Source organism: Pipra filicauda, unplaced genomic scaffold (assembly GCF_003945595.2).
Source record: "Pipra filicauda isolate LSUMZ 115617 unplaced genomic scaffold, ASM394559v2 scaffold131_size2509542_pilon, whole genome shotgun sequence".
Taxonomy (NCBI): Eukaryota; Metazoa; Chordata; class Aves; order Passeriformes; family Pipridae; genus Pipra; species Pipra filicauda.
In genome coordinates, this window is record NW_024103785.1 from 672945 (window position 1) to 699299 (window position 26355).

At 37.9% G+C, this 26355-nt stretch overlaps 1 protein-coding gene across 3 annotated transcripts in view; it reads right to left on the reverse strand.

The window, feature by feature from the left end:
• CADM2 (cell adhesion molecule 2) overlaps window positions 1-26355 on the reverse strand; it is a 609199-nt gene that overhangs the window by 162210 nt on the left and 420634 nt on the right. For all 3 annotated transcript variants that reach the window (XM_039378206.1, XM_039378204.1, XM_039378205.1), the window contains one exon: window positions 18600-18749. In XM_039378206.1, the coding sequence (XP_039234140.1) occupies window positions 18600-18749 (150 nt within the window). The remainder of the gene's footprint in view (window positions 1-18599; window positions 18750-26355) is intronic.

The following is a 26355-nucleotide window of genomic DNA, read 5'->3' on the forward strand; positions in this document are numbered from 1 at the left end:
GTCCCAGTAAAGTCAGTCTCATCCAAAGTACTCTGTTTCCAGCATCTTTATTCTGGAATCGTCCTTTAAAACCAAATCAGGGTTTTCCAAGTAAATCTCCAACATTATCATCATCCTCCAGAACACTATCACAAGTCTTCCATCAATTCAATGATGAAATAAAAGTCTGTCTTGTAAAACATGAAACCATAGGCCAATGTACTACAGATTCCAAGCAAACTATCAGACTTCTTTTGTTCTTTTAATCTCCTCAGCCAAGAAGTTAATGTTTTCATAATTCAGTTCAATGCTTTTAAATTTCCCCGTCTTATTCTAATAAAAAAATATGGCACATCAAAAAATTATGTGGTATATGGCACATCAAAAAATTATGCCTAAAGCCTGGTGTACAATTCCAAAGAGCTGCAATCTGGTATTAGAATCATGTCTAAGGTAGGTTTCCATGTCGCATGAATCCAGTTTCCATAAACCTGGCAATGTTTTTAGGCACAAAATAGTAAGTTAGTCTGTTTAATGGTTTTGATTTTTTTTTTCTTACTGCATTATTACCCTCAATGAATTTTTAGTGGTGGGGGAGATCCTCATTACCTGCACAATCTTCCAGCATTACTTCTTTTGTATAAAAATGCTCACCATTGCATTGTCAAAATACCCATTTTACTTTCAGAGAGAGTCTACGTCATTAACATGGATATTTAATGGATCCTTTTTTCCTAGTCTGCTCAGAAATTGCTTAAAATTTCAGAATGAAAGTTTTCTTCTTCATTTTGTCTACTTTATAGCCAGTCAAGATTTTAAACTCCTCTTTACCTTGGGAATAAACACTGGCTTGAAGTGAGCACTTGTTCATGTTCACTTCAACAGCAGATGAATAAAGTTCCAGTTGATTTCCAGTTAAAAGAGTATTTTCATGTTTGTGTATTATAGACTTCTGCAGCCTGGCACAGAACTTCTTTACACTCGGAATCACAGAGCCAAATTAACTCCTTACATAAGTTAATGTCACTGATGAGGACAGAGTTGTACCTGCTATTCCATGTCATGATTTGGTCTCTTACAGACACAACATGCCTATTAGGCAACTGTTGGGAGTGAGATTGCTATAATTTAATTTCTCGAACACACAGAAAGTTCTTAAAGGAATAGCTTTCCATGATTTTTAAGCCAGTTTTTCAGCAAAGAGCTACTGAAACATGAACTCCCAAGGTTTTATACCTGTCCTGTTTACATCACAGAAATTAATTTGCCCTTTTTACAAAAGTTCCCAGCTTATTTCTCCATCCTTCCCAGCTAGGTAAGAAACAAATGGGATTTACTCTCCCTGTCTGGAGCTCTGCATGAGCTCTCTAGCTGCCTCATTCTTCTATCTCAGCTGCCTGGGCAGTCTCTGCCTCTTTTGAGTGGAGGAGAAAAAAATGCTACCTGCCTTTCTTGCAGAAGCAGAATAAATTTGTCTTCTTTCATGCTCCTAATACCCATGAATTTATAGATATTCGATACTCACACTTTCTTTAAAACAGACTGGAACTGGACAACAGATTCAAATATTAATGAGGCAGCATTTGGAAGAAGAGAATGTGAATTAAGTGATGGTGCAGTTATATTTGCTGCCATTTGCTAGGAACACTGCCTAAAAACGGGTTTTCTTCCAACACTTCAGATTAAACACACACTCACAAAGTTCCAGAACAGGTCTGAGAAAACCACACTGACAGTACACCCCTTGCAGGACCATGACTTGAAAATACCAGCTCCTTTCTGTACCCGGCGGAAGGGAGCACCTTTGAAGATTCTCAGATCATACTGTTGTCAGCACCACATAAATTACACCAATTCAATTTCTATTACCCTCTGTTCCAGGCCTATTAAATCTTTACTAATAGGTCTCCTTCATGTCATGCCCGTACAGTGAGATGCAAGGCCCTTTTTATCATAAGTAAAACTGTGGTAATGGGAGGGATGGCTGGGTGACATACTGCTCTCAGACAAGGAGAGTAATTTGCACATTTTAAAATAAGAAATTAATCCTTATCGCCTCTATAACAACTTGAAGGACGATTCTGATCTACTGCGCCTTGATCAGTTTGACATAAAAAAAATACCCATTTATTGTTGGTAGTTAAAAGAAGAAAGAGGAACTTGATACAAAATATGAGTCCCTGAATATCTTCCTTCAAAATTGTTACCAAGCACATAAAACGAGTAAGGACATTTTCGTATCACTTCCATTTGATCTTTCCCTTTGCTACTCTCTCCCATGTTTGAAAACATAAACATAGATGTGGGCTATTTGACTGTCTCAGGAGAAAGGGAAAGATTCTGTCACAATTTGAAAACCTGTATTAATAAGGGTTGGTGGTTTGTTTTTTTTTTTCCCCCACAAAATGGGTTTATTACTGACCAGTGTGAAAACCATTCCCTCGGGAAGCTGCAGTGCTCTGATAGATTCTATACAGACCCCTTTAACTTACTTCATTACAAATTGACAACATCATTGCCAGCAGATTTTGTTAAACACAGATGAACTGCACCTCTTAAAGTCTTCAGCAGCAAGGCTGACACTTTTTGGACAGTAAATCCTCTCACTTTTGAAAAAGCAATGATATACACTTTAGGACACATCGATCTGGAGGATGAGTCCAAGCTCATCCAGGCTTAAAAATCTTGGAAATAGCACAGGCTGACCTGAGTTGCATTAGCTTTTCTGAATTCCTCTGTAGGCTCTCAAAAGAAGTGGTTCAAACATAACATGATAGGAAAACGTTTACAACTGTCGTCGGGAGCCTCTGCATTGTGTGTTGATGTGGCACTGCATCATCCTCTGATGATGAACTCTGGCTCGAGCAGTAGAGGCAGAACAGAAAGAAATATGTTTGGAATAAACTTTTCTTACATCACCTTAACTGGAATACAGGCAGACAGAGAATAATGTGAGTAATAAAGCAAGGATGTAGCTGGCAAGAGTGGGTAAAATATGCCTCTCTGCTTAGCACACTTTCATCTATAAATGGGTAAAAGTGTGCACCTCTTTGATAACTTCAATACTCAAACCAAGCTGTATTTTGAAAGTCTAACTCACTACAAAAGGGAGTTTATTTTACACAAAGCCACAACATGTTTCAATATTATAGTTTTAATTTCCTCAGGAGCTGAGAGTAGAAGAGTTCAGCAAAAGAGCAGGGCATCAAAACAAAGATATGCCTTGCTTTTTCATCCTCCTATATTACAGCACAGATGTGACCAAGGTCCTAATTTTTAATGAGCAAAGAACGAAATGGTTAGAGGACTTGTAAACTGTACCTTTCTTTTGTCCCTATTGGTGCTGCTTGCTTTCTGAAAATAAGCAGAAAAAAACCCCCTCGAGATGGCCCAGAGAGGAAGCAGCAGACATCTTCTGCTTCTACTGGGAACAAATCCCACCAGAAACTGGCACAAAAAGAATCTAAAATGATACAGGTATCCTACTGCTGGACCTTCCCACAACACAAAGTAATGCTATTTAGCAACACACTACCTTGTCATGCTGCCCCTTCACTTTCGACAGACAAGCACTCCCAGGTGCCCCAGCCCTCAGCTGTTACGGAGCAGGAACTGAGCCTGCAGTTCCCAAACCCAGGGGCTTCATCCCCCCTCTGAGAGAACTGCATGTTGTTCTGACAGGGAATACTTGTGAGGAAGAGCCATTCTAAGCAGCAGTTTGTGTCGGTGGGGTTTTGCTCTGTGGTGCCAAGGTTGATTCCTTGTTCTTATTTCCCAAGGGACTGAAATTCAGTTTCAGGTCAACTCTTCTACATATGAACCTGATTCTTGAAGTGGACCTTTCGATGGCTCCAACATACCACACCAGTAACGAGTGTGTAACGTGATAAAACTAAGCCCTATATTAAATTTAGTTTTCAATCTGAAGCTATTGAATAGAGACAGAAAAAGGAATGATGCTTTGTCAGTAGTCTGTGCACATAGGCTGATGTGTGAAACAAAAACCCCCACACTGACAACCCCATGTTATTCATTGAAAAAAATCACTAATTAATTGATGTAGTATTGCCTCACTTTCTACTTTCTTTTTTAAGACAAAAAAATAATTGTGGTGATAGGATGGTGTGCTGGTTTGGGCTGGGGTAATTTCCTTCACAGTGGCTGGTGTGGGGCTGGGTTTTGGATTTGTGCTGCACACAGGGTCGATGATATAGAGATGTTTTTGTTCTTGCTGAGCAGAGCCAAGGCCTTTTCTGCTGTTTGTACTGCCAGGCTGGTGAGGAGGCTGGGGGTGCCTGGGAAACTGGGAGGAGACACAGCTGGGACAGGTGACCCCAAGTGACCACGGGGATATTCCAGAGCATATCACGCTCAGTATATAAAGTGGAGGGAAGAAGGAAGAAGGGAGGGGACATTTGGAGTGATGGCATTTGTCTTCCCAAGTCACCCTTATGTGTGATGGGGCCCTGCTCTCCTGGGCATGGCTGAGCACCTGCCTGCCCACGGGAAGCAGTGAATGAATTCCTTGTTTCGCTTTGCTTGTGTGTGCAGCCTTTGCTTTCCCTGTTAAACTGTCTTCGTCTCAACCTCCTAGTTTTCCTACTTTAATCATTCAGATTCTCTCCCTGATCCCACTGCTGGGGGAGTGAGAGAGCAGCTGTGTGGAGCTTGGCTGCTGGCTGGGGTTAAACCACAACAGATAGAAATGGAGTATTATCATTTTAGAACAAGTTTCCATTCCATATATATAAATCTGAACTGAAATAAATATTTTAAAATTATTTTTAAAAATAGTTTGTTTATATCAGGCAAATTTTCTCCTCTCCCCTAAATCAAATTTGATACTTAATGTCACATTTTGAAAAGAGAAATAATAAAATGGTGATATTTCTTTTAACACAGCAAGTCCACATCTCACTCCGGTTAAGTTCTGAAGGAGGGTAGCTTTAAACAAGAAATGAAGCTTTCCTTATTAATGCTCAACAGCTTCAGTAAAGAAGCTTGTTAATCATGAATACACAGCTACACCTGAAAGACAAACAAAGGAAAGATGTCTTGATGACTAAGTATGCCTGTTATAGAAGGTGTGGATACAGTAGTCTAGTACTTTTTTTTCCAGATTTTTTCTGTTTTTCACTGTGAAAGATGTTCCCTTTTCATAGCCTTTTACAGAAGTTAATTTAGGGTGAAAGATCGGGCATGTGTCATTCACATAAAACCTTGATGCTTTGTTTATAACATAATTTTTTGCTATGACTGGTGAGCAACTACTTTACCTGAAAAACACCCATGAGGTTTCTCAATAGCTTTACTATGGTGATCCTTCCACTTGAGTGGAAGGATCCAAGTGAAATAATTCCAGTATGAAATTGTACACTGCAACAAACAAAGAAGGAATAAACCCTCCCTTCCAAGGCTCCTTACCTGGCCCCACACTAACAGATGCTCAGGAAAAAAAGCCATTTGAAATGCAGAAAAATTGACCAGGCAGCATCAAAGCACTGTGAATTGTGAGGAAAAAAAAAAATAAGAAATTATTTTTTATGCTAATAAGGGGAATCTGAAGCCTTTCAACAGGTCTGAAAAAATACCCATTCACAATCCTGTCTTATCTGCCCAGGGAGAAAATTCTGTATGTGTGAGTCAGTTGCTAAGAAAGCTCTGACTAATGCAGATACAAGTCTGACTTTTTAAGTTGACATTTCTACTTTTGCAGTGGATCAGAACTGTCAGGAATGTTCCCCAGGCAGACCAGAGGATTGCAGAGCAAAGTTATTCTGTAGCAGTCTGAGTTGTGGCGTAAGTGCTTTGATGGAATTAGTAATGGTGGTTTAAGAAACAGCCTCGGATTCTATTCCCAGCACTAGCAATTACCACTCCCATAACAGAATCAGAACAAAGGAACAAAATCTGATGGAAAAGAGCTGCATATTTTCCTGTACTGGCAGAGAGCAAATTCCCTTCTGCTGCTGTTTTCACAATGCCTTTAAATAACATCTGGCAGTGGGGCAGGACAGACAACTGGAGACAGGAGCATTTGAGGGTGTTGCTACTAGACCTGCCAAGAGCTCAGCTGTACAGAGTCCTTCATGCCTCTTCTGGTTTTCTCACAAGATGTGATGATGATAAACATTTATTCTTCAAAAATTAAAAATGACCAAAAATGTTTTTTTTTATCAACTACATCAGCAGAACATACTGTGCATCTGTAGAGGGATTAAATAAAATTTTGCTAGGTAGTTGGAGAAAAAAGCCTTTAAAGATAGCATTTGGCATGGGTTAATCACCTCTTTCATTAAAAGAAGGAATACATACTGAGAACATCTTTCTGCCATCCGATTAAGCAATGAGCCAATACAATTGTAAATCTTCCAGAAATTCCCCATGGTTCAACTCAACAGAGGCAATTCTTTACTACTCAGACCCCATCTCTCATTTTCAGATAATCATTGCATTAATTGTGTACAAAAACTTTCTATCGTGCTGCTAAAAGAAATGGAATGTGACTGTTCCTTGATTCTCCTTGGCAACCTTTGACAGTTAGGAGATTGAATTATTCATATGTATTTTTAATATAATAACGATTTTAAAGCTCGCTCACTACTCAATTGTTCAAGCAGCATGCAAACCCCAAACTGTTTGATTATAGTATAAACAGTGCAACTGTTCCTTTTCTACTGTTCTAGTGGCTGATACAACTCATATCTCTGTAACTGAGGTAAAAATGATTTAAGGGTACTATTTTATTCCCACAATCATATGCTACAAATTGATTTGCAAGTCATTGGAATTTTTTATTCCTTGAATAAGGCAGATTTTAAGTCTTGTCTGCCCTTTTTTGTGTTAGTTACAGGCATTATAAGTACTAGTTCTGCTCAACAAATATAAGATATAGTTTCACGCCAGTTTGGGGTATTCATTGAACATGGTTCAATCCAGACAGGTTTTCTCCTCATTGCTAACAAGCAGCACAACCATGGTATCAAAAATAGAAAGGATGAGATTTGCACTGAGTCTAATTATTATTTCTTTCAAGATGGGAAAAAAAATACGAATGACACGTGCTTTATTTATAGGCTGAAAAAAATGACTGAAAAAATTGAAGACTATCAGAAGGGAAAACATGTCCTGTATGAGGGGAAAATAAATACACATGTGCTAAAACTGCACATTTCGATGCACATTTTATAAACCAAGCTTTTGTTCCCTGTCATAAACTGAACCACAACCAGATAACCTCCATGGGAAGAATGATCTAGTAAGATGGCATTCTATTTTTTGCTTCAAAGTGTTATTTTAGATAATGAGAAGTTCTATTTAAGTTGGTTTGCTTCCATTTAACATACATCTGAGCTGTCAGTGTAGTCGCATGGCATTATTATTCTCTTAGGCTGCTGCTGGACAGTACAGCTATGGATAGAAATAAAATAGTAGTAGTTAGCAACAGGCTATATTTAAAATGTTTGATCAGACTGATCAATGGGCCTTTGCTGCAGAAGCTGAGCTGAGGTTCAAGGAAGAAAAAGGTAATGGTTGGCCCAACAGTTTGTATATATTTCAGTCAACTAGAAGGCACTTGGGATGCAGCTCCAGACTTAATAAAGCTGCCACATACAAAAAATGCTTCTTTGCTTCTCAGACTTCCTAGTGGAAATTCACATCTGCCTTTTTCTCTCAAAAAATACTATACACTAATCTTACATCTTGGTTTTATTTCAGAGTTCAGAAGCTTAATTTTTCTTACCAGTTTTGAAATTATTTTATGTTATTTAGGCAGCATCTTGAAAACTTATTAATATTTGACAATGAATATACAGATATCAATAATTACCCATCAGTTACTGTAGATTAACTGTTACAGGTGTGGAGTTTTAATTAATCGCTTTTTTAACATCTGTTAACATGACTTGAACTCTCTGTGCTACTGGTTTGTTGGTTTGGGGTTTTTTTTCTCCATCTACACAATTGCCTTTTGGTTTCTGTGTTTCCTCAAGCTCCTTTTACCCAGAGTACATTCCTCTGAAAGTAATCTCATTCAGGTTGATACAGTTCTCGTTTCTGTTCAATTTAAAGTTATTTTCTTTGGCTCACAGCAGAACATCACACAGTCTCTCACTGAGTTATTGAGGATTTTCACCCCATATCAGCAGCTCATCAGCAATTACTTCTCTGCACACAGATCCTTAAAGATCCAGGACATGATGATTTGTTACAATTTCTGTGCTGAAACAATCATGTTCCTTAAACAAGTTTCTACCAGAAAGGGAGTGGAAAGATGAGCACTTCTAATAATGGTAGATCCTTTGCTTCAACCTCAGAAATTGAAAATACTATTATTTTTTAGGCACATCTAGGCACTATAAAAGCATACACTTACTGCCTCTATTTTAAATCTTCGGATATATTAAAATCCTCAGCTTGCCTGACCTTAATACTGAGGTCGTCCTATAAGCTACTCCATCTGGCTTTTGGATTGGCTTCCTGATATCTGATGTTAGATCTGGTAAAATTTTTCTTTAATTTGTTTCTCACCTTCATTGGAAATTTCAATATAGTATTCTGTTTTTGGCAATATAGCAGGATTTGGCAATATATTCACATGATAAGGTGTGAATGTGATATGCAGGATGCATCAAAAAAATTCAGTTATATTTAGTACTTGTCTTTCACAAATTTGTTTCAGTGGATATATTATACGTTTTACCAATTTTTTTACAAGCAGCTCTTCGTCCTAAACAAAATAAGGATTTCTCATATAATTCCTTAATATCACATAGTGCCAGTACACATGATCTTATTTTTTAGGGTGACTATTCAAAAGTAAAATGTCATGCTTCTTTACTACAGTCTTTAAACATAAGCAGTCCAGTCATTTACACTGAACCTTCCTGGGGCATACAGAGTGGCTGAAAGTAAGCCTTTAGCAGTATATTCTCTTTTTTTTAGGCTGAAGAAAAGCAAATTCATGCTACCAGTGAAAAAAGACCCCAGCTGTCTTCACTCTTGCTAAGTGTGAGAACAGAAGTGAAGGAAGGCATGCTGCAGAGACATTCACACTCACTGCCACTAACCCAGAGAAAATTTATCTCCCCTAGCCAGCAGACTCTTAAGCCCTGCTAATGCAACATTACAAGGACATAACATCTTGGGTCACAGGTAGCTTTGGGAATTCTCTACCATATTTGCCTGAGCAATGTGGAAAATTTTCCGCTATCTGGCAAGCCTCCATCTTCTCAGAGAAGCTGTAATTTCAGAAGGAACAGGGCTGAAGTCCACAGGTACAACTATGTTATCAAACCACGTTCTGGGGCAGGTTTGGAATCAATCCAGTTGTCTCAGGCCTAGTTAATGCAGAGTGGGAATTCTGTATCATGCTGATAGAAGATGCTTTTCCTATTCCATTACTGTTTTCCTACCTAGCAGTCACTGTCCTCAAGTCGTATCCTTTGGAGTTCTTTTCCATCCACTTGGGTAATTCTCTAAAAATATGTTGTTGAATCACTCTCCTGAACTACATTTCTCCTTGACCTGCTGTGTTTTTATTCCTCCAGCATTTACTGACTGACAGTTAATCTCCACATTAACCCTTCTAAAAGCAGCTGGGATGGCAGTGACTGTACCACCTGCTGTTAGTCCAGGGCTGCTGTGATTTTATTGCATTCAATTCCAGTTTCTGTTTCAAAGTCAGCTTTTGAGTGACTGTTCCCAGTACCACAACCCAGTGTGTTGCAGAACCTTAAATTTTAAATGTGAGAAGTTATATCCATGTCTATAAGCTACGCTAAAAAGGGCAGTTCTTTTCAGCTCACCCAATTTGCTTGGAGAAACCTCGTGGAACCCGGACAGACAAATGTGCAACATCTTAGCTAGTTTAAGTGTTGGCTCAGATGGCTCTTCATGGCACTGTGACAAGCAGATATTGTCATGTTTTCAGGGGTTTCTGGTTTGCCCTTGTAAGAAGCTTGTCCTCCAGATGCAAAGTCATGACTATGCTTGTGGTGTGGGTTTTTTCTTATTTCTGTATCCAATACATCACACATCTCTGTCCAGGGAATACCTGAAAGTTCTGTGACTGTCTTTCCCTTTTAATCATAAATATTTTTACGCTTTTATCTAGTGATATGCCATTTCTAAATATTTGCACTTCAACCTTTTCCACTGCTGCTGTTTTCCTTTGAGAAGCACAATTTTCACCCGACCTGCAAATATCACTTATCCTTTGCAAAATCTGCTCTTTCTTTTCTTTAAAGTTAAGTTTTCTTGGATTTAACAATCACTTAGAGGACAAAACACCCAGGTTCAGGCCTATCTGGTAATTCTCTTATTCCTGTGACTGCATTGTACTGAATACACAGTGATACAACAATCAGCACTCTTAATTATCACTTAGTTTCTTCAAAAAAATGACCTTCACTTTCTGTAAGGAGCAATGCTGATTAAAAACAAATGTCTTTTCCTGCCCCCTTCACATTTGTGTACATGATGGACAATGTAGAGCTCTATTGCTCCTGGATCTACTGCTTATGGTCATGAGCATATTCTCCCACTTGCCCTTCTCTGCCCTCAAATTTTTCCTCACTATCATTTGGTCTAAGAGCTGCCTGAAAAAAACACCAACAGGTTCACAATTTAATGTAATAGGGCCATTTTCTTCAGAAATCCCAGGAAGTTTTGCTCATCCACGTAAACATGGAAGAGAGGGCAGGTATACGAAATTTCTCTTTGCATCTCTTTTGAACTTCACACCCCCCCCCCAACCCCCCCCTCAAAAAAAAATAAGGGAATCTCACTCTTCACACTTAAAAGATTCTTTGCCATTTAACACAAAACCAGCCAGCAGCCTGAGTATCATGAAACTTCATTACAGAGAAATCTTAGCAGTGTCATCACAACTACTGCTTCACTTCATCATATTCCAATTTATCAGCTTCATTCTCCATTTAGCTTGAGTGCTGGTAAACTTAATTTTGCACATACCCACACTTCAGCACAATATAATGCAAACTCCTACGCTTTCCAACCACCTCTACAATACGGCCATTTACTCCCTTAATACTGCTAAGAAATTAAAAAAAAAAATGCTGTAAGTGGGAGTAGTTCTACTAATTTATTGCAGTGAAATAATATTCTAATGCATTGTAATACATTTTTTAAACGTAATTTTCATACTCATACAGACAATAACTGTCAAGATATTTTAACAGACTCCTGCTCTCTTTTATCACGTTATCTTTTTCAAGATTCACGAATGCAAGCCTTCTGGGTTTCAAAAGTGGCAACCTGTTTTTGAAACCGTGGGTTTTAAGGACAAAGTGAGACGTTTCTTGATCTCAAAAGATCTAAGGCAGCTTCCTTTTTTCCTCTGAGCACTAAGGAACTAAATGACCCAAAGTCATTTAAGGTTGTTTCCCATCCACGACCTGGAGGTAAGGTGTGCCGGGTTTGGTGGGGATACTTCCAGGCAGCCCATGTGGTGCTGTGGTTTGGGTTTGTGACCAAAACTGTGTGGGAAACACATCAGTGCACTGGTTATTGCCAAGCAGTGTCAAGGCCTTCTCTGTTTCTCACTCTGCACCCACAGTGAGAAGGCTGGGGGTGGCCAAGAGGTTGGGAGGGGACACAGCCAGGACTGCTGCCCCGAACTGACCAAGGGGTGTTATTCCATACAATATAGCAGGAAAACTTGGGAGTTGTTTTCCCCAAGCAGGGATTGCTTGGAGACTACCTGGGCACTGGTTTGCTGGTGGGAGGGGGTGAGTGATTGCCTTCCCATCAGCTGGTTTTTTATTTCCATTTCCTTCACTTATCAAACTATCTTAACCTTGATCCATTTTTCTCAGGGCAGTGAGTGAGCGTAAGAACAAACGTTAAGAACTCATTAGTAAGAAACAAAATTGCAACTGAAAGACTTAGCCCAGGTTATCTGTCCCTACATGTCATACTATGGGCCTCAAGGAAAGATAAGAGCTGGCCAGGGAGACACTAAGAGTTGTGCAGCATAAATGTGAAATCAACAGATCAGACCGACATAAAAAATTAGACTTAACTACATACCTAGGGAGGGCTGTTCTAAAACACCTTTACGGAAAGCCCATTGTGAAAACCAGATTTCTTTCTCATACAATCTTTTCTTTAAGTGTCAGAAACCTCCCAAATATTATAAGGCATTTACAAACTATCGCTCTTCAGCTCAGGGAGAAAAAACAGAAGATAAAATAAAATCCTGTGCCTCTGTATAACTTCCCCAAAACTTTTCCAGATGTAAATTAGTACTTCAATACTTGTCTATATAGTTTTCCTGTGTTTTTCCCACTGCTTTTGTTGCTACTTCATAGGTTCATTGCAAGGTATTATCTCATTGAAAGGGTTTATTAAACTCTGAGTAACAGTGAATCTTTAATTTATATGTGTACCTTAGGATGAGGTTAAGTTTGGTCATCATCTACTGTCTGATACCATCTCCACTCAATTATGTAATAGGAAACAGAGCATGTGAAGGTGGAGACATAAGTCCATCCATCATTGCTATTTCATTTCACATTACTGAAATGTTAATGCTCTCAGTCCTCCCAACATTACAGCCTGTCTGCCTCCCTGTCTGCATAACTAATCTAAAGCATGTATGTTCTACTTTCCTTTCTGTTGCAAAAAAGAAACATCAGTTTGCTCGCTTCTCTGGCTCACATTTTGTACAAACCTATTCCTTTTGTCTACATGTATACACTGCATCTTAAATTCAACTGTTTAATAAGAATCACTAAATCCTACAAAGAGGTACATTCATCACTTCCCTCCAATCAGAAATAATCTCAAATTATTTTTGTAACTCACAAGTGCCTCTGCTTGTTTATGTAGATTAGAATCTGAGGCTGAATCGCCACAGATTGGTGTAAATTTGGCTTGTACTTAAATTCAATATCCAGAGTTGGCTTTCACAAAACAAGTTAAAGGGTAAATACAACTAACTAGGAAGGACCTCTATAACTGTAACATCAGAGAGACAGGATTTTCATGCCTGAAAGGATCAGCCTCTTATATGGCAATTCAATCACCATTTAGTTTTCAGTGTTATAGTAAGAAATTTCTCCGGACTAATGAATCCTCCTAAACTGACACATGTGACACTGTAACTAAAATCCCATACCTTGTGCACTGTGAATTTCAGTCTCACTCTAATTATTTTTATATTCAGAAAAAAAAAAAAAGGTTAAGAGTTGTTTTCATGGAGCTGATAGCACAGCTGGGTATCCCCATGGTCACAATGATTTGATTAGAGACATGTCCTCTCTCTAAAACTTACACACAAGCTCTAACACAATAGTGCCACCCCCAAGAGGAAGCAAATGCTAAACCTTATGGGCAGCTACTCTACCCCACATTTCCACAGGATCACCTGAGGCAGCAGGCCTACCAGGGAAGGTGTCAGGAGCTTTGCAAGCTCAGTGCCCTCTCATAACCCTTGCCTAGCACACCAGTATCTCTGAAAGCTTTCAAGATGATAGGGAGTTACATAAATGCCAAGTGCTCTTACATGTACAAAAATCAAAGGTCATCTAAAGAAACATATTCTGCTGCTGAGGGACGAACGATCCTGAGGCTGGAATATGCTTGCTAGTTTTTTACTAGGACATGAAAGTGCTACCACTTGAAAGCGCAGGGGACCTGTACCCACCCATGGTTAGCATCAGGCACGTGTCTCATCAAAATCCAGTGTGGCAGTTTGTGGCAAACTTATCATGATCAACGTCAACACACACTTGTTTTACTATCAACAGACCTGCAAACTTCCCTGTTAAGGTGAAGAGCAGGTGTTTTACACTTGCACTTGCCTGACTGAGCAAAACTGTCAGGTAATGCATGCGCCAGGTACAACTTTCTCTTCCCTTTTATGGTCTGATTACGCATTCTTGTATTGACGAGATCGAACACCTCTGATATCAACAGCCATTGTTCAGTTGTACATGCCTCCTCTATAACTCAATATCCTGCTCCATATTTATCTATATTCCCTACTGAATGGGAATATGAGAAGACTGCTGCTATAGCAAGCTGCATAAAGGTTTCTTTTTTTTCAGCCTTCCCTTTATCAGCTATCTCTGTGTTTCCATGCTGTGCCCTTTTTCCTATAGACCTGCATTCATATTTATGTCTCTCTGTTTATTGCCCACTCAAAATCCACTCCACCAGTGACACTGGTGAAGACAGACTAAAATAACCTATGCTAATTTAAAATAATATCCTCCAGTTCTACACGGTTACACATTGTGCTTCTTCCAAAGGCAGCGATGCAATTATAGGTACTAGGGTGCACAAAGTGATATGGAGGTTTCCATGGCAATTATTCAATTTAATTGGAAATTGTGTTGGGAAAGACTCATTTCAAGTACAGCCTGCAATTTGAATTTGTTTCCAAAGAATCTGAACTTGCTTAGGCTGGGTTAGTGAATTCCTAATTTTCAGGAAGACACATTCTTTAAAATTCTATCAGGGGGTGGAAAACCAAGGTAAGGTTGTTAAGCTTGTTAACATTTAAGACCATGTATCCACTTATGCAATACAGTGTTTTTTACTGTAAGGTAAATATTTTATGTTTCAAATTAAAGAGGAAGAGTTAAAATTCAAATTGATGCACAATGTCCTTGAAGCTACAAGGCAGAAGAACCAGAAAAAACACAAGTACCAAAAAGGACAACGGGCAGACAGCATGCTGAAGGAGACAAGTCATCAATGAGATCAAGTCTACAAGATCAAACTTTTGTATTTTCATATATTTTAGCTACTCTGTGTTATTGTTCTAACAATAATGAAGACGAAGTTAATTCCAGCCTTAATATGTTTTAGAGTGACAAAGTATGAACTGGAGGGAAGCAACTGGTTTATCTTGGTTAGATACTAAAACAAAGCTATGACTTAATTTCCTGTAGGAAAATGAGATTTCTTTCCTCTCCCAATTTCCATCACCACAATGAGTAAAACATATTTTAGGCCTCAATTTATAAAAAACCCAAAACAATCTACTTAAAGTGATGAAAACCCAGAAACAATCTCTGAACTGTGGTTTCATATTCACTAAATTTATAGCATTGCCATTTCTGAAACAAAACTCTATTAAATTTCTATTTGTATCATTTTAAGACTGCACAGGCTATGTGCCAAAAATGTCTCAAGTTAAAAATCATTCCTTGTCTCCTTCATAAATATTAAATAAAAATTAAATTGATGTGAGGGTAGGGGTAGAAGTGTTCTTTCCCAGCCACAAAATCCTCCTAAGTGGGAAAAACCTGTATCTAAAAACAGGTGGCCATGGCAGTATGTGACCAGAAACAGCAGAATAATTTTAGCAATGTAGCTTTGGTATTAGTGTGTTTGTCTCATTGCATTTCTGTACTTATTCAGAATGCCTAAAACAGAAAAAGGAAGAATGACTCCTAACTTCCATGTCAATGATTGCATCACAGTCGAGAAGAAAGCAAAATGACATGAATGTGCTTTTCATAATATATACGTAATCCATTTTTAATTAACTGGACTCTAATAATAATAATGTCTAATAATAATAATGTCTTTTGTGGAAAGGCATGGGGATGGGAAGCAGAAATTCCAGGTTACCAAGAGACTCTTTTCTCGGCCCATGGTGAGTTCTGCTTTGGTCAGAAAATTTCTCTGCAAGACATTTGCTTGAAAAAGAAGCATGAACCTGAAAGGGGTCCCACCAAGGACAATCTAGCAGTGGAGGGCTTTTCACTACCTGGACAATTTGCTCTATTTTTGGACCTGTTCTGCCATATGGTGGTGGTCCTGGGCTAATGGTTGGACTTGATGATCCTAAAGCTCTTTTCTAACCTTAACAATTCCATGATTCTATAGGCTGACAGCTCTCACCTCCCTCATCTTTTGCTGTACATTCCACCCTCCTCTGATATTTACATGTCTTCATTTCACTACTTGACCCTCTCATAATTATTAAAATATATAGCAATCAATAGAAAGGTTTCTTGAATTTTTTTTTATGCTTCTGGACATGAAAGAAATATACTCTCATTCCTATGTACGTCATTTGTATAAACAGAAAATAACTTATTGAAGTTAAAAGTAAGCAAATTTCATTTACTTCTGAATGTGGCAACACCCACAGTTACTCATCTCTGATGGACATAAAGGCTACTGGTGATGCTCCTTGTCTAAGTTTCTGTTTCCCACATGGAAGGTAACTCTATACCTATCCAAGCTTTCATTAATTTTCAGGGTTGGAGAAACATGGTATTAAACACCAATGTTCATGGTGTTGAAGGGATAAGTAAGACCTGAAGGTTGTTTTTGGCTAACAGTAAGAGACAGGTTCAAAAAGGCTCTGGCTGAGGCACTGCTCTCAATAAATTAAATGCAATAACTGGATCTAGAAGAAAGCTATTTTTTTAATAGCAAAATTATATGCCTGGCTGTGGGAAGTGGGACATGAGGAGAGGGACAAAATAACCAACTTTACAGTTTTACTTGCCATCATTTCCTGAGAAAACCACCAAGATATAAGAGCCATAAACCTCTCTTTTCATTTTGGTTCAATAATGCAAGCATATAAAGAACATAAAGGAAATCTCTTTCTTACTTATAAGAACGCACAGAAAAAAAAATTGTCAGTGAAAGTTGTACTTCATTTTCAGAAATGGCAGAATGATTTCCATGCAGGAATTGGATGTTCTGCTCACTCCCCTCAGCAGACTCAAGACTGGAAATGTCACACAGAGTGGAAACCTTCACCAGCAGGAGACAGGCTAAATATCTCTGATTGAAGGACCTGCAGTTTTTCTTGACCATAGGAAGACATTTTCCCATCTAACAGATGCAGAGTAATTCCTCCATAAAATGAATTATCTACTATTCCTTGAAGTCTTGGGAAAAGCTGAAAGTTCAATAAAGAGTGTGGTCCTTTAAATTTACACACTTCAGCTCCTCACATTTCCTGTGGGGAATATAAATTGCTTCTAAGTACTTACTATTCTGCATACCATTCAAATTCTGTTGCTTCAATTCATTATATTAAAAAGTAATCCAAACTTCAATTATTCGTTGGAAAATTACAAATTTAGCTAAAGTACACAGAAAATTCAATTCACACCAAAATGGCTACAATGTTTGAATTAATGTATTTGCAGTCCTCCCACGTCCTTCTCAGCATCCTTTAAAATGTCACTTATTTTTTATAAAGTTATAGATTTTCTGAGTATTGATGTGCTCTATCAACAGACAAGTTCTCTCTGCTTTTAGTTCTGTAGATATTACTCACCCATCCCAAATCACTAACGATCACAGCTGAAATAAAGGAGTCCATACGAGCAGAGGTTACAGCACTAGACTTACAGCTCAAAAGTTTGCACCTTATAAACCTCTCATCTTCAATCCTACATTCAAAAGGTACTTATGATTTCAAAGAAATTGCAAATCAAATGATTACACGCTACAGGAAATTAGATAAAAGAGAAAGGAACCACTTCAACACCATCAAGAGATTCTATTCAGCTATTATATTAATAGTAAAAAAACATATTTTGATTGCAGCTTCTGCAGGTATAAAATGACAGGGTTTAGATTCTCTTTTATTGAAGTGCACAGATCCACAAAGTGTTTTCAGTCCTACAAGGTGTTTTAGTCTTGTAATCATTCAGCAAAGCATTTGGTCTGCAGTTCTTTATTTTTAAGCAAGAGTAATAAGTGCACTTGTTAAAATATGTTCTAGAGTATGTAGCACCTTTCAGAATAAATTCAAGCACCAGAATTAAGTATAAAAAAAAAAAAGGTTGAACTTCCGTACCATGGAAATCAACACCAAAGCTCGTACATTTTTAAAGCCAAGTGATGAATTTACTACCCCTAACTTCGGTTTTAATTTCTTTACAGAATCTCATGTAACTTTATGTTAACATTCTATTATGTAAAATGCAATGCTTTTTCAGTTCAAATTAAGATAAACATCTCAAAAATAAAAACCACTGCAGATATAATGACCATCTTTTTGTAAGGAATGGATGTTTTCCTGTCTTTTTTACGCTCTAATTTAACTAAAATTAAAAAAAAAAAAAAAACAGTGCATGGAAAAATTGGAAATATCAGGGCACAAAACCCAATTGTTTTTATTAGCTGTTAAGAACACCTATCCCAGCAACTGTGCATTGCACTAACATCCACACTGCAGTACACTTGAAGCTAACAGTGGGATTATATTTTATATATATATATATATATAACATATATATAAAATATATATAATATAGATATATATGCATATACACTAATAAAAACAAGTCACAAAGTTTATGGGCTACTACTTCCCTTGCCAACTCTTGCCACTCATAAATGCTTTTCCAAGATATTTTGCAACAATATTTTCCAAATTACCTTACAATCAGACTTTCAAATCCTATTCTTTTCCTTTAATAATTTAAATATAATTTTATATGCAAGAGAGTACTCCAGTGAACGCCTCTCCAAAAAAATTAAATTATAAATGAAAAAATACATTCCCAGTAAATATTTTCATATTAGAATATTAAAGAGAAATGGTTTTAAACAATTTTTTTCTTACAAAAAATGGTGCAGAAGCATGAGTTGAGGAAACAATTTACCTTTCTTGTCATCGAAGTACAGTGTCTGTTGAGCTGGATTTGACCACTGGAGGGAGGTGTTATCATTTTGATCGACCCTGCAGGTCAAATTTGCCGTTCCCCCTTCAACAACCGTGACGTTCTGTGTAAGTGGAAACTGCCCTTGGCTGCCTGAGGAGGGAGGGGAGGAATGCAGAAGGGAAGAGAGTAAGAGGAAAAAAAAAAGAAAATATTTAGGTTGTAGAATTGAATTTATTGCAGCAGATTCAATGTGATCTATTCTGACCAAGGTAGCACGATAAACCAAAAAAAAAATTACATTTACAATATATTCTCTGTATCTGAGAAACAGATAGATGAATTAAGAAATAAGGATTCTTCCCCCCCACCTCTGTAAGACACACTATACAGTTACAAAGAAGTGCCCTGCAATTTTATCTCCTCAGACATACCCACAGATGACTCAGTACAGACAATATAGTCAAATCAGTGTTGAAAACATCACTGAAAGCATAACACAAAACTCCACACAGAGTTTTTTCAAACAGAGGGACAGGGCAACCATGACTCCCTGTTTCTTTTTATACATTTTAAAGGCCTCTCAGGATGACGTTTTTCACGTCAGGTTTGGAAAGTTGTTGGAGAGCAAATGTAGTGTGAACCTAATACCCGATGCATACTCTGCTGAGGGAATATAACCTGATCTCATATGAAAATGGAAGAGATGATGTAGTAGGTCTCTTGCACATCTGTGATTCTATCCCAGAGCATTATGAATCACATTAAGTGCTTGCTGAAAAGTCACTGGGAAGATTTCCAAATGCCTCCACACAATACAGGAGCAGTATCACTCAGGTTCTTAAATCACCAGCATTTTCAATGGCATAGTTAGAATAAAGTGTTTATGTGTGGGGAGAATAGCACAGCCCTTGTCAAACAGCACAAAACATTCTGACAAACAGTACTGCAAGAAGGGAGCAGGGTAAAAACGTGGAAGAAAAACATGGAAGACATTTTTAATACGGGCGGGGAAAGAAAGAAACCTTCAGTAATCAGCAAGACACATCATGGATTCTATGATCATTATCTAGGACATATATTAATTTACTTAAGGATACTATGCAAAAGAAAGACAATCCAGTACTCTAAATCAAACCTGTGCTTCTTTCTTCCCCTCCTTTTATACAAGTTCTGCCAATAAAAGAAGCACTGAAGAGTAAGTAGAGCTGCTCACACAAGAACCATAATGCCAAGACTGACACTCAAGTGGGATGTGTCAGAAACTAAAAACCTCTCTACAGTCCTACAGGAGCAAACAAGCTCATAGACATGTCATAAGTACATCAAGGAAATAATATATACAATATTCACTAATCATACCAACACAGAATCACAAATCCAGCACAAAACCTTCACAGAAACATCTTATGCTAGTGGCTCTCATCCCAGTTGTTCCCAACTAAGTTAAACTGAAGTATGTCTTCTACATAAAAGGCATGATAATGCAAATCTATTATCTAGCATACAGGTTTTCAGATGAGCAGAATAAGGAAGTACAAATTAAAAGACTAACAACTGAACTTCTATTTGACCTATTGATACTACCAAAGATGTAATTGTAGCCAGATTTCCCTATGGATTGGTTTCCCTATATAAAATAATTATGATGGCCTTAGATGTGGAAAATAAGTACCTACATCAGTGAAATAAATATTTCCATCAAACTGCAAATCTGAATAACTGGTATAATTTTTGCATAAATATCAACTTCCTACAGATATCTAAAGATCAACACTTACTGTGTTCTGATATTTACTCTAAGAGGGTATTTACTATCCATAGGATAACAGATATAGTAAACAAAAAATAAGGAATGCTGAAAACACCGTGGCTAATTTAAATGCTGCAAACAAAAAATGCCGAAATTCTCATGACATCCTCTGTATCTGACACTTCATTAATCAAACCCTGCTTCCTGAAAGCCACACGTTGAGAAATACTTGATGAGTGAAAAATCATAAACAAGGACGGGGAAAAAAAAAAAGAAAACAGAAAAGATTTGTCATTTCCTTCTATTTCCCCTCTTTCAATTCCAATGTGTCAAGGAACCTCAAGATATTGCATAAATTGCTTATCGCTTAAATTAGAATTTTAAAGATCCAAAAAAACCGCACACAGCCTGTTATTACTTCCACCAAATTACAAGCAACTTACCAAAGAAATAACCTTCTAAAGTATGAGCTGTGGATAGGAGGCTATGCGGGTTAAAATACTTTTTGCATACAAAAAGCATTAAACAGAACCTACTGCCAGAGATTAGCACAGTGAAATCTGCCATTTATGTGAAAGACCTGGAATGGAAGATAGTTTAATAAAAAACCTGTTGTAATGATTTAGGACCTTATTAAAACAATTTAGGAGATCACCCCATAATTACCCTGATCTCCCCATAATTACCCTATATTCCCTTTTGGATATTACAGTTCTCACCATGAAGGTGTCAGTGTACCTGCAGTCTGTCATGTGCTAATGACTGTGAAGTCACAGACTTGTCTGATCAGAAGAGTGGTTGGAATGTAAACTAGTCTGATCAACCAGATAAATGGGTGATGGAGATGCCACAATCCGAAGAGGACGAAAGAACTTTCCTTTCTCTGACCACTCTAATGTGTGCTGGAGTTTTGGAAGCAAGAAATAACCTAGCATATGAACATGAGACCCAAACATTCATCCTATCCCTTACCAACACAGAAGCTGTGTGGATCTGGAGAACAGGCACAGAGCTTCATAGGAAGCTTGGAGTGGAGAAAGAGGTTCAGAGAAAACGAGCCATCTAATATGGAAACTAGCCCAAGTGGAAAGAAAGGAGCCCGTGCAGAACAGATTAAAATAGATAAAGTGAGACCACATGAATGGATACTGAACACTTCTCAATAAAGACAAAATCTATCAGCAAGTGGACTGGAGAAGGCTGTAAAACCCTGCATGAAACAGATGAACAGTAAAGAAAGCACCAGCATTGTGTGTTTGAAGTGTCAAAGAAGTGTTTTTATGCCACTAGAGGTTCCTGAGGGGACCGAGAGTGTTTTGTGGGAGAGGCCTTGTTTCTGATAAACAGAGAGGTAGCACGTTCCCAGGAAGGATGCCAGGGAAGGTGCCAGCCCATGGAAGTGCTCAGTGAGATGGAGAACCCAGGCCATAGGTGGTGCAGGCTCCTGCTGCAGCCCAGTGACCCGAAGCTGGAGACCACTGACCGGAATCACATCATTCCCCAAGGCACTTACTTTGGAAAACCCCTTATGGCTGGGGTAACTTATTACCACTGCCAAAAAACCCATTCATACTCCCAGCATTGAATAGGCTGGTTCTGATCCATTTGAATAGGCCCATTAAATCAAGAATAGTTGGTGATGAGCCTTCAATAAAAAGGCAAGTCTAAAGGCCCTGCCACATTGGGGCTATCGTAATTTCAACAACCCAACACCATCACTATGATTCTTTAGTATGAACAGTTTTTAATACTGGTATTAAACTCCCATTTCCTAATTTCTTCCTTAACTCTGGAAGCAGAGATTAAACAAGAAAATGTCCTCTAACAAAAGCATTTCACCTTGACTTAAGAAGTCTAGTAATGGAAAATTAATGGTCCCTTTGGTAACTTATTTCAGAGAGCGGGAGTCACCCTTGTTTAAACAAACCCACAGAATTTACTCCTGGTATGTTGCTGTAACACTTAGCTTCCAGTAGCTCTTATATCTTTTACCCTGCTCCGAAGAGCTGTTTCTTATAAAATTTCTCTTGTAGGCACTTAGAGACTGTGATCATATCACCCATTAACCTTCTTTTTGATAATCTAAATAAATTGAGCTCCTAAGTCTTCCTGTAGAAACCGTATTTTTCTAATCCCTTAATTAGTCCGTGGCTCTTCTCTGTGACCTCTGCAATTTGTCATCTTTTTTTCTCAAGTGTGTTCGGGCCCAGACCTGGAAACCTCACTGCTGCAGTTACAGAAGGGAAAAAATGCAAAGGTGATGCCACTTCTCCACCAGCACTTTGTGTTCTTGTTTGCACACCAAGATGAGTCCCCTGGGCCAGAGGATCAGGCAGGAATCCAGCTGTGACTGATGGTCTACCATGATGCTGGGAGTTTTTTCTCAGACACCATTCCAAAGACAGGCTCTCATTCCAGTTCTCCTCCTGTAGCTCTCAGATACACTTCCCTATGTTTCACTGCACTGAACACAGCATTTTAGGTAAGTTCAGTACAACTTATTTCCTACTTTACTATTACCTGAGGTGATTGACAGGTATGATTGAGATAAGGAATACAACTCAGATGATCACCATTGTAAAGACAGGGCTGCCCACCCAGCTGACTTGCTTTTCTCACAGTAAATTTCTGGCAATGACATTTCTACCCTCCACCAGCAGGTCAAGTCAATCAAACACGTATATATCCACCACTGTATATACAATTACATTCTGTTCCGTGATCAAACCTTGAGGCAGGACAAACTATTATCCTGTCTGTATGGAGGACACTACTAAAGAGCAAAAAAAATAAATAAATTACTGATGGCCCATATTACAATTCCTTTCTGAAAAGGAAGCAAGGAGTTTCATTAGAAAACACTACAATATTAGGCAAAGGTAAGTTACAATAAGCAATGAATATATGGCAAAAAGGCTGCTGCATTTAGACATCGCTGTCATCATATTGTACCCCAGTCCCTCTGCTCATTTTAGGAAGCTTTTTTAAAAAAATTATTTCAACTAGTTTGACTAGATGGAGCTATAGTTAAGTGTATTCTACCACAGGTTGTTTCTGCAATGCCCTGTGGAGGACCAATACTGCTCTGCAGTAGAACTGATGGGCTCATATCTCATTAGCCACAAGCTGTTTCCTGTCAAGAAAAACTTTTATTTTTTTTTTCCCCCCACCAAGAAATCATGGCTAAACAGCTTCTGTGGATTTTAACATTGATTTTTATCTCAGTATGTGACAAGTCTATGCAGAATAATTATCATTATTTGGTCCAGTTCGGAAACATTCATCATGTGAGTTCGTCTCATGTTTATTTGTTTATGTTTGGGTTAGGTTTTTTGCTTGTTTTTGTGGGTTTGGTGTGTTTGGGTTTTGTTTTTTTTTTTTTTTTTTTTTACTTTTTTGCAATTACAATGAAAGCTCTTTAATAGAGTTCAACACTTCTGCTTGATGCTTAGGTGATACATTCTAATCAATTTACCAGGCTAATTATAAATGTGACTAGGTGGCTGTAAGCACTGAGAAAACATAATCCTCTCTTTACTTTTGTTTCTGCAAATATCTGTTCCTGTAGTAAACAGTTATGTTACAAATTAAGAGCATTTCACAGTATAAGTGCAGGAAGCTTTGTCTACTCATGTCACTGTTTACCAGAAAGTCATAATAAAAAAAAAAAAAAGTAGTTGTGGATAGAGAGGAGGGCCTGAACAAGAGGTGACAGCAGTGAATAGCAATGTTTTGACACCTCAGCTCTACCTGCCCAGTGTCCCTACAAAGTAAATTAAGCTTGTCAGCATTTAGGATGGAAAAAGTAGAATTTACAGTTCTATAACAGAGATTTATCCTTTTCAGTCTTACACAGAACCACAAAGCCTTTTATTTGATAACTTATAGCATGAAGTCAGCCAAAACTATAGCCCATAAAAATGCAAAGTTGTATCAGAGGAAATAAAGAAAAGAATTAATGAACAAATTATTTTTCAAAACTGTCTGATTTTTTAATACTGATTTCATTTGGACCAGGCCCTAACAAAAAACACCCCAAAAACCCCAAACAACAGAGCACACGTTTGGTTGAGAAGGCAAGGAACTTACTACTTTAAATAGCAGCTTGCATCTGTGGAGAGAATACAGAAATTTTGGCCTTCTTTCTTAGTAAAGAAACTAAAACATTAGAAACAAAAGCCAGCATGATGAAACATCTAATATATGATGATGAAACATCTAATATCACTTTCCTAGCTTTCTCAATTTATATATGAAATAATGCAAACATCTCTCCAAGGAGATGAAGCGTTATTAGCTTGTCTTTATTTAATTTAAAGAGCAATGATACTGTAAACTGCATTTCATCAGGCACAAACTGGGGTCTGCATTACTGTGCTACTAATGTTTCTTATAACTTTCTAATAGGAATGAATCCCCTTCCCTATTTTTTTCAGCATGGATACCCAACAGTAGGTTAGTGTGCTGGAAACACTGATGAAAGAAACTACATAAGTTGTTGCCTCTATTATTTCACTTAATTTCTAAGAAAAGTCTTGAGAGCGTGGTAAAATATTGATGAGAGATTAAAGAAGATTAACTCTTGATACAGATCTACCTGCTTTGCATTATTTTAAAAGACAATACAGCAATGTACCTGCATGTTAAACTGTGTTCATACAGTGTTTTTAAAGAAAGAGAAATTTGCCTGAGCATAATTGGATAAACAGAGTCTTTGACGAGGTGAATTCACCTTTGCTAACTTGCTGCCTTAAATGGCAATAATTTAGTCCTATATCTGGATAGTATATACTTTTTTAGAGTTTATGCCCAGGGGGAATGCTCACTAAAGAAACATTATTTTAAAAAAAGAAACAAAATAAACAGACAAATTTTGTGTTCTAGCAACTGTTCCAAACTCTGGTAACAAAACCACTTGCAGAGAACACTGGAATTAGTGACACAGCTGCAGAAAGTTACTGCTGTTACCTCTAGACTGTTCATTCGAGGTCATTTGGCTTTTTTGTAAGGTTAAGCAATTCTAAAACAATGCTAAGGACAAGAGTGCACTGGTACAGCCTCTGATTTCAGACTACAGGATTTATGGTATACATCAGTAAGAGAGAAGCAGGAAGTCTTTGTTCCTTCCTTCATTCCCTGTGTTTCAAGAGTATGTTTCCAAAACAGCAGCTAACTCAAGATATGATTAATTTGGACTATATTAGAGTGAAAGAGATTGCATATATAAATTGGAAAAAACACATAGGGAAGCACAATCATTCCACAATGACAAATAGGAAAAAGTATGAGAGAGACAATGGGGAAAAAAAGTATGCACAAACAGTGCTGTTTCCTAGGAACCTTGCATAAGTGACTATTTTTACCCTTTTCAGGCTATCACCATGGTATTATTTGTTTGCAAATGGAGAAGAGTATCCAGGGGTCTTATTTATTTATTTTGAAAGGGGAAAAAAGCATTCCCCTCCACCACCCTAAATTCCTCATGGAAGTTACAGATACAAACATAATTAAAGTGAACCTCATTTTCCCACAACTGTGATAACAGACTGATGAATTTTCTTGTTCTCATAAGTGTAAATATGGCTTAGGGTTTGGTGTCACTTTTCACTTTGAAGTGCTATGCTCAGTTCTTTGTGCCTCAACAAAATCCTTTTTCTCTAAAAGCAGGACAGAACCCAACCCTAACATGAAGCATAAGGAATTAGACAGTAAGTCCTCTGAGGATCTGGGCCTCATTGTCACTCCATTTCCATTCCCAATCTTTAATATGAGAACAGTTGCATTTTCTTACTTCACATCAATTGCTCCAAGAAGATACCTGTGCTAATCTCCCAAATACTTCAGCAGCACAGTCACAACGCTGCCCTCAATTCTACCCTATTTTAATCTTGGTTTGAAATACTCTGGGCAGATGTGAATGCATTTAACCTCAACATTGGTAGAAGATATTTTGGAAAGTAACACCTTTACTGAAGATAAGTAATGTTTAAGGAAGATGGAAATTAC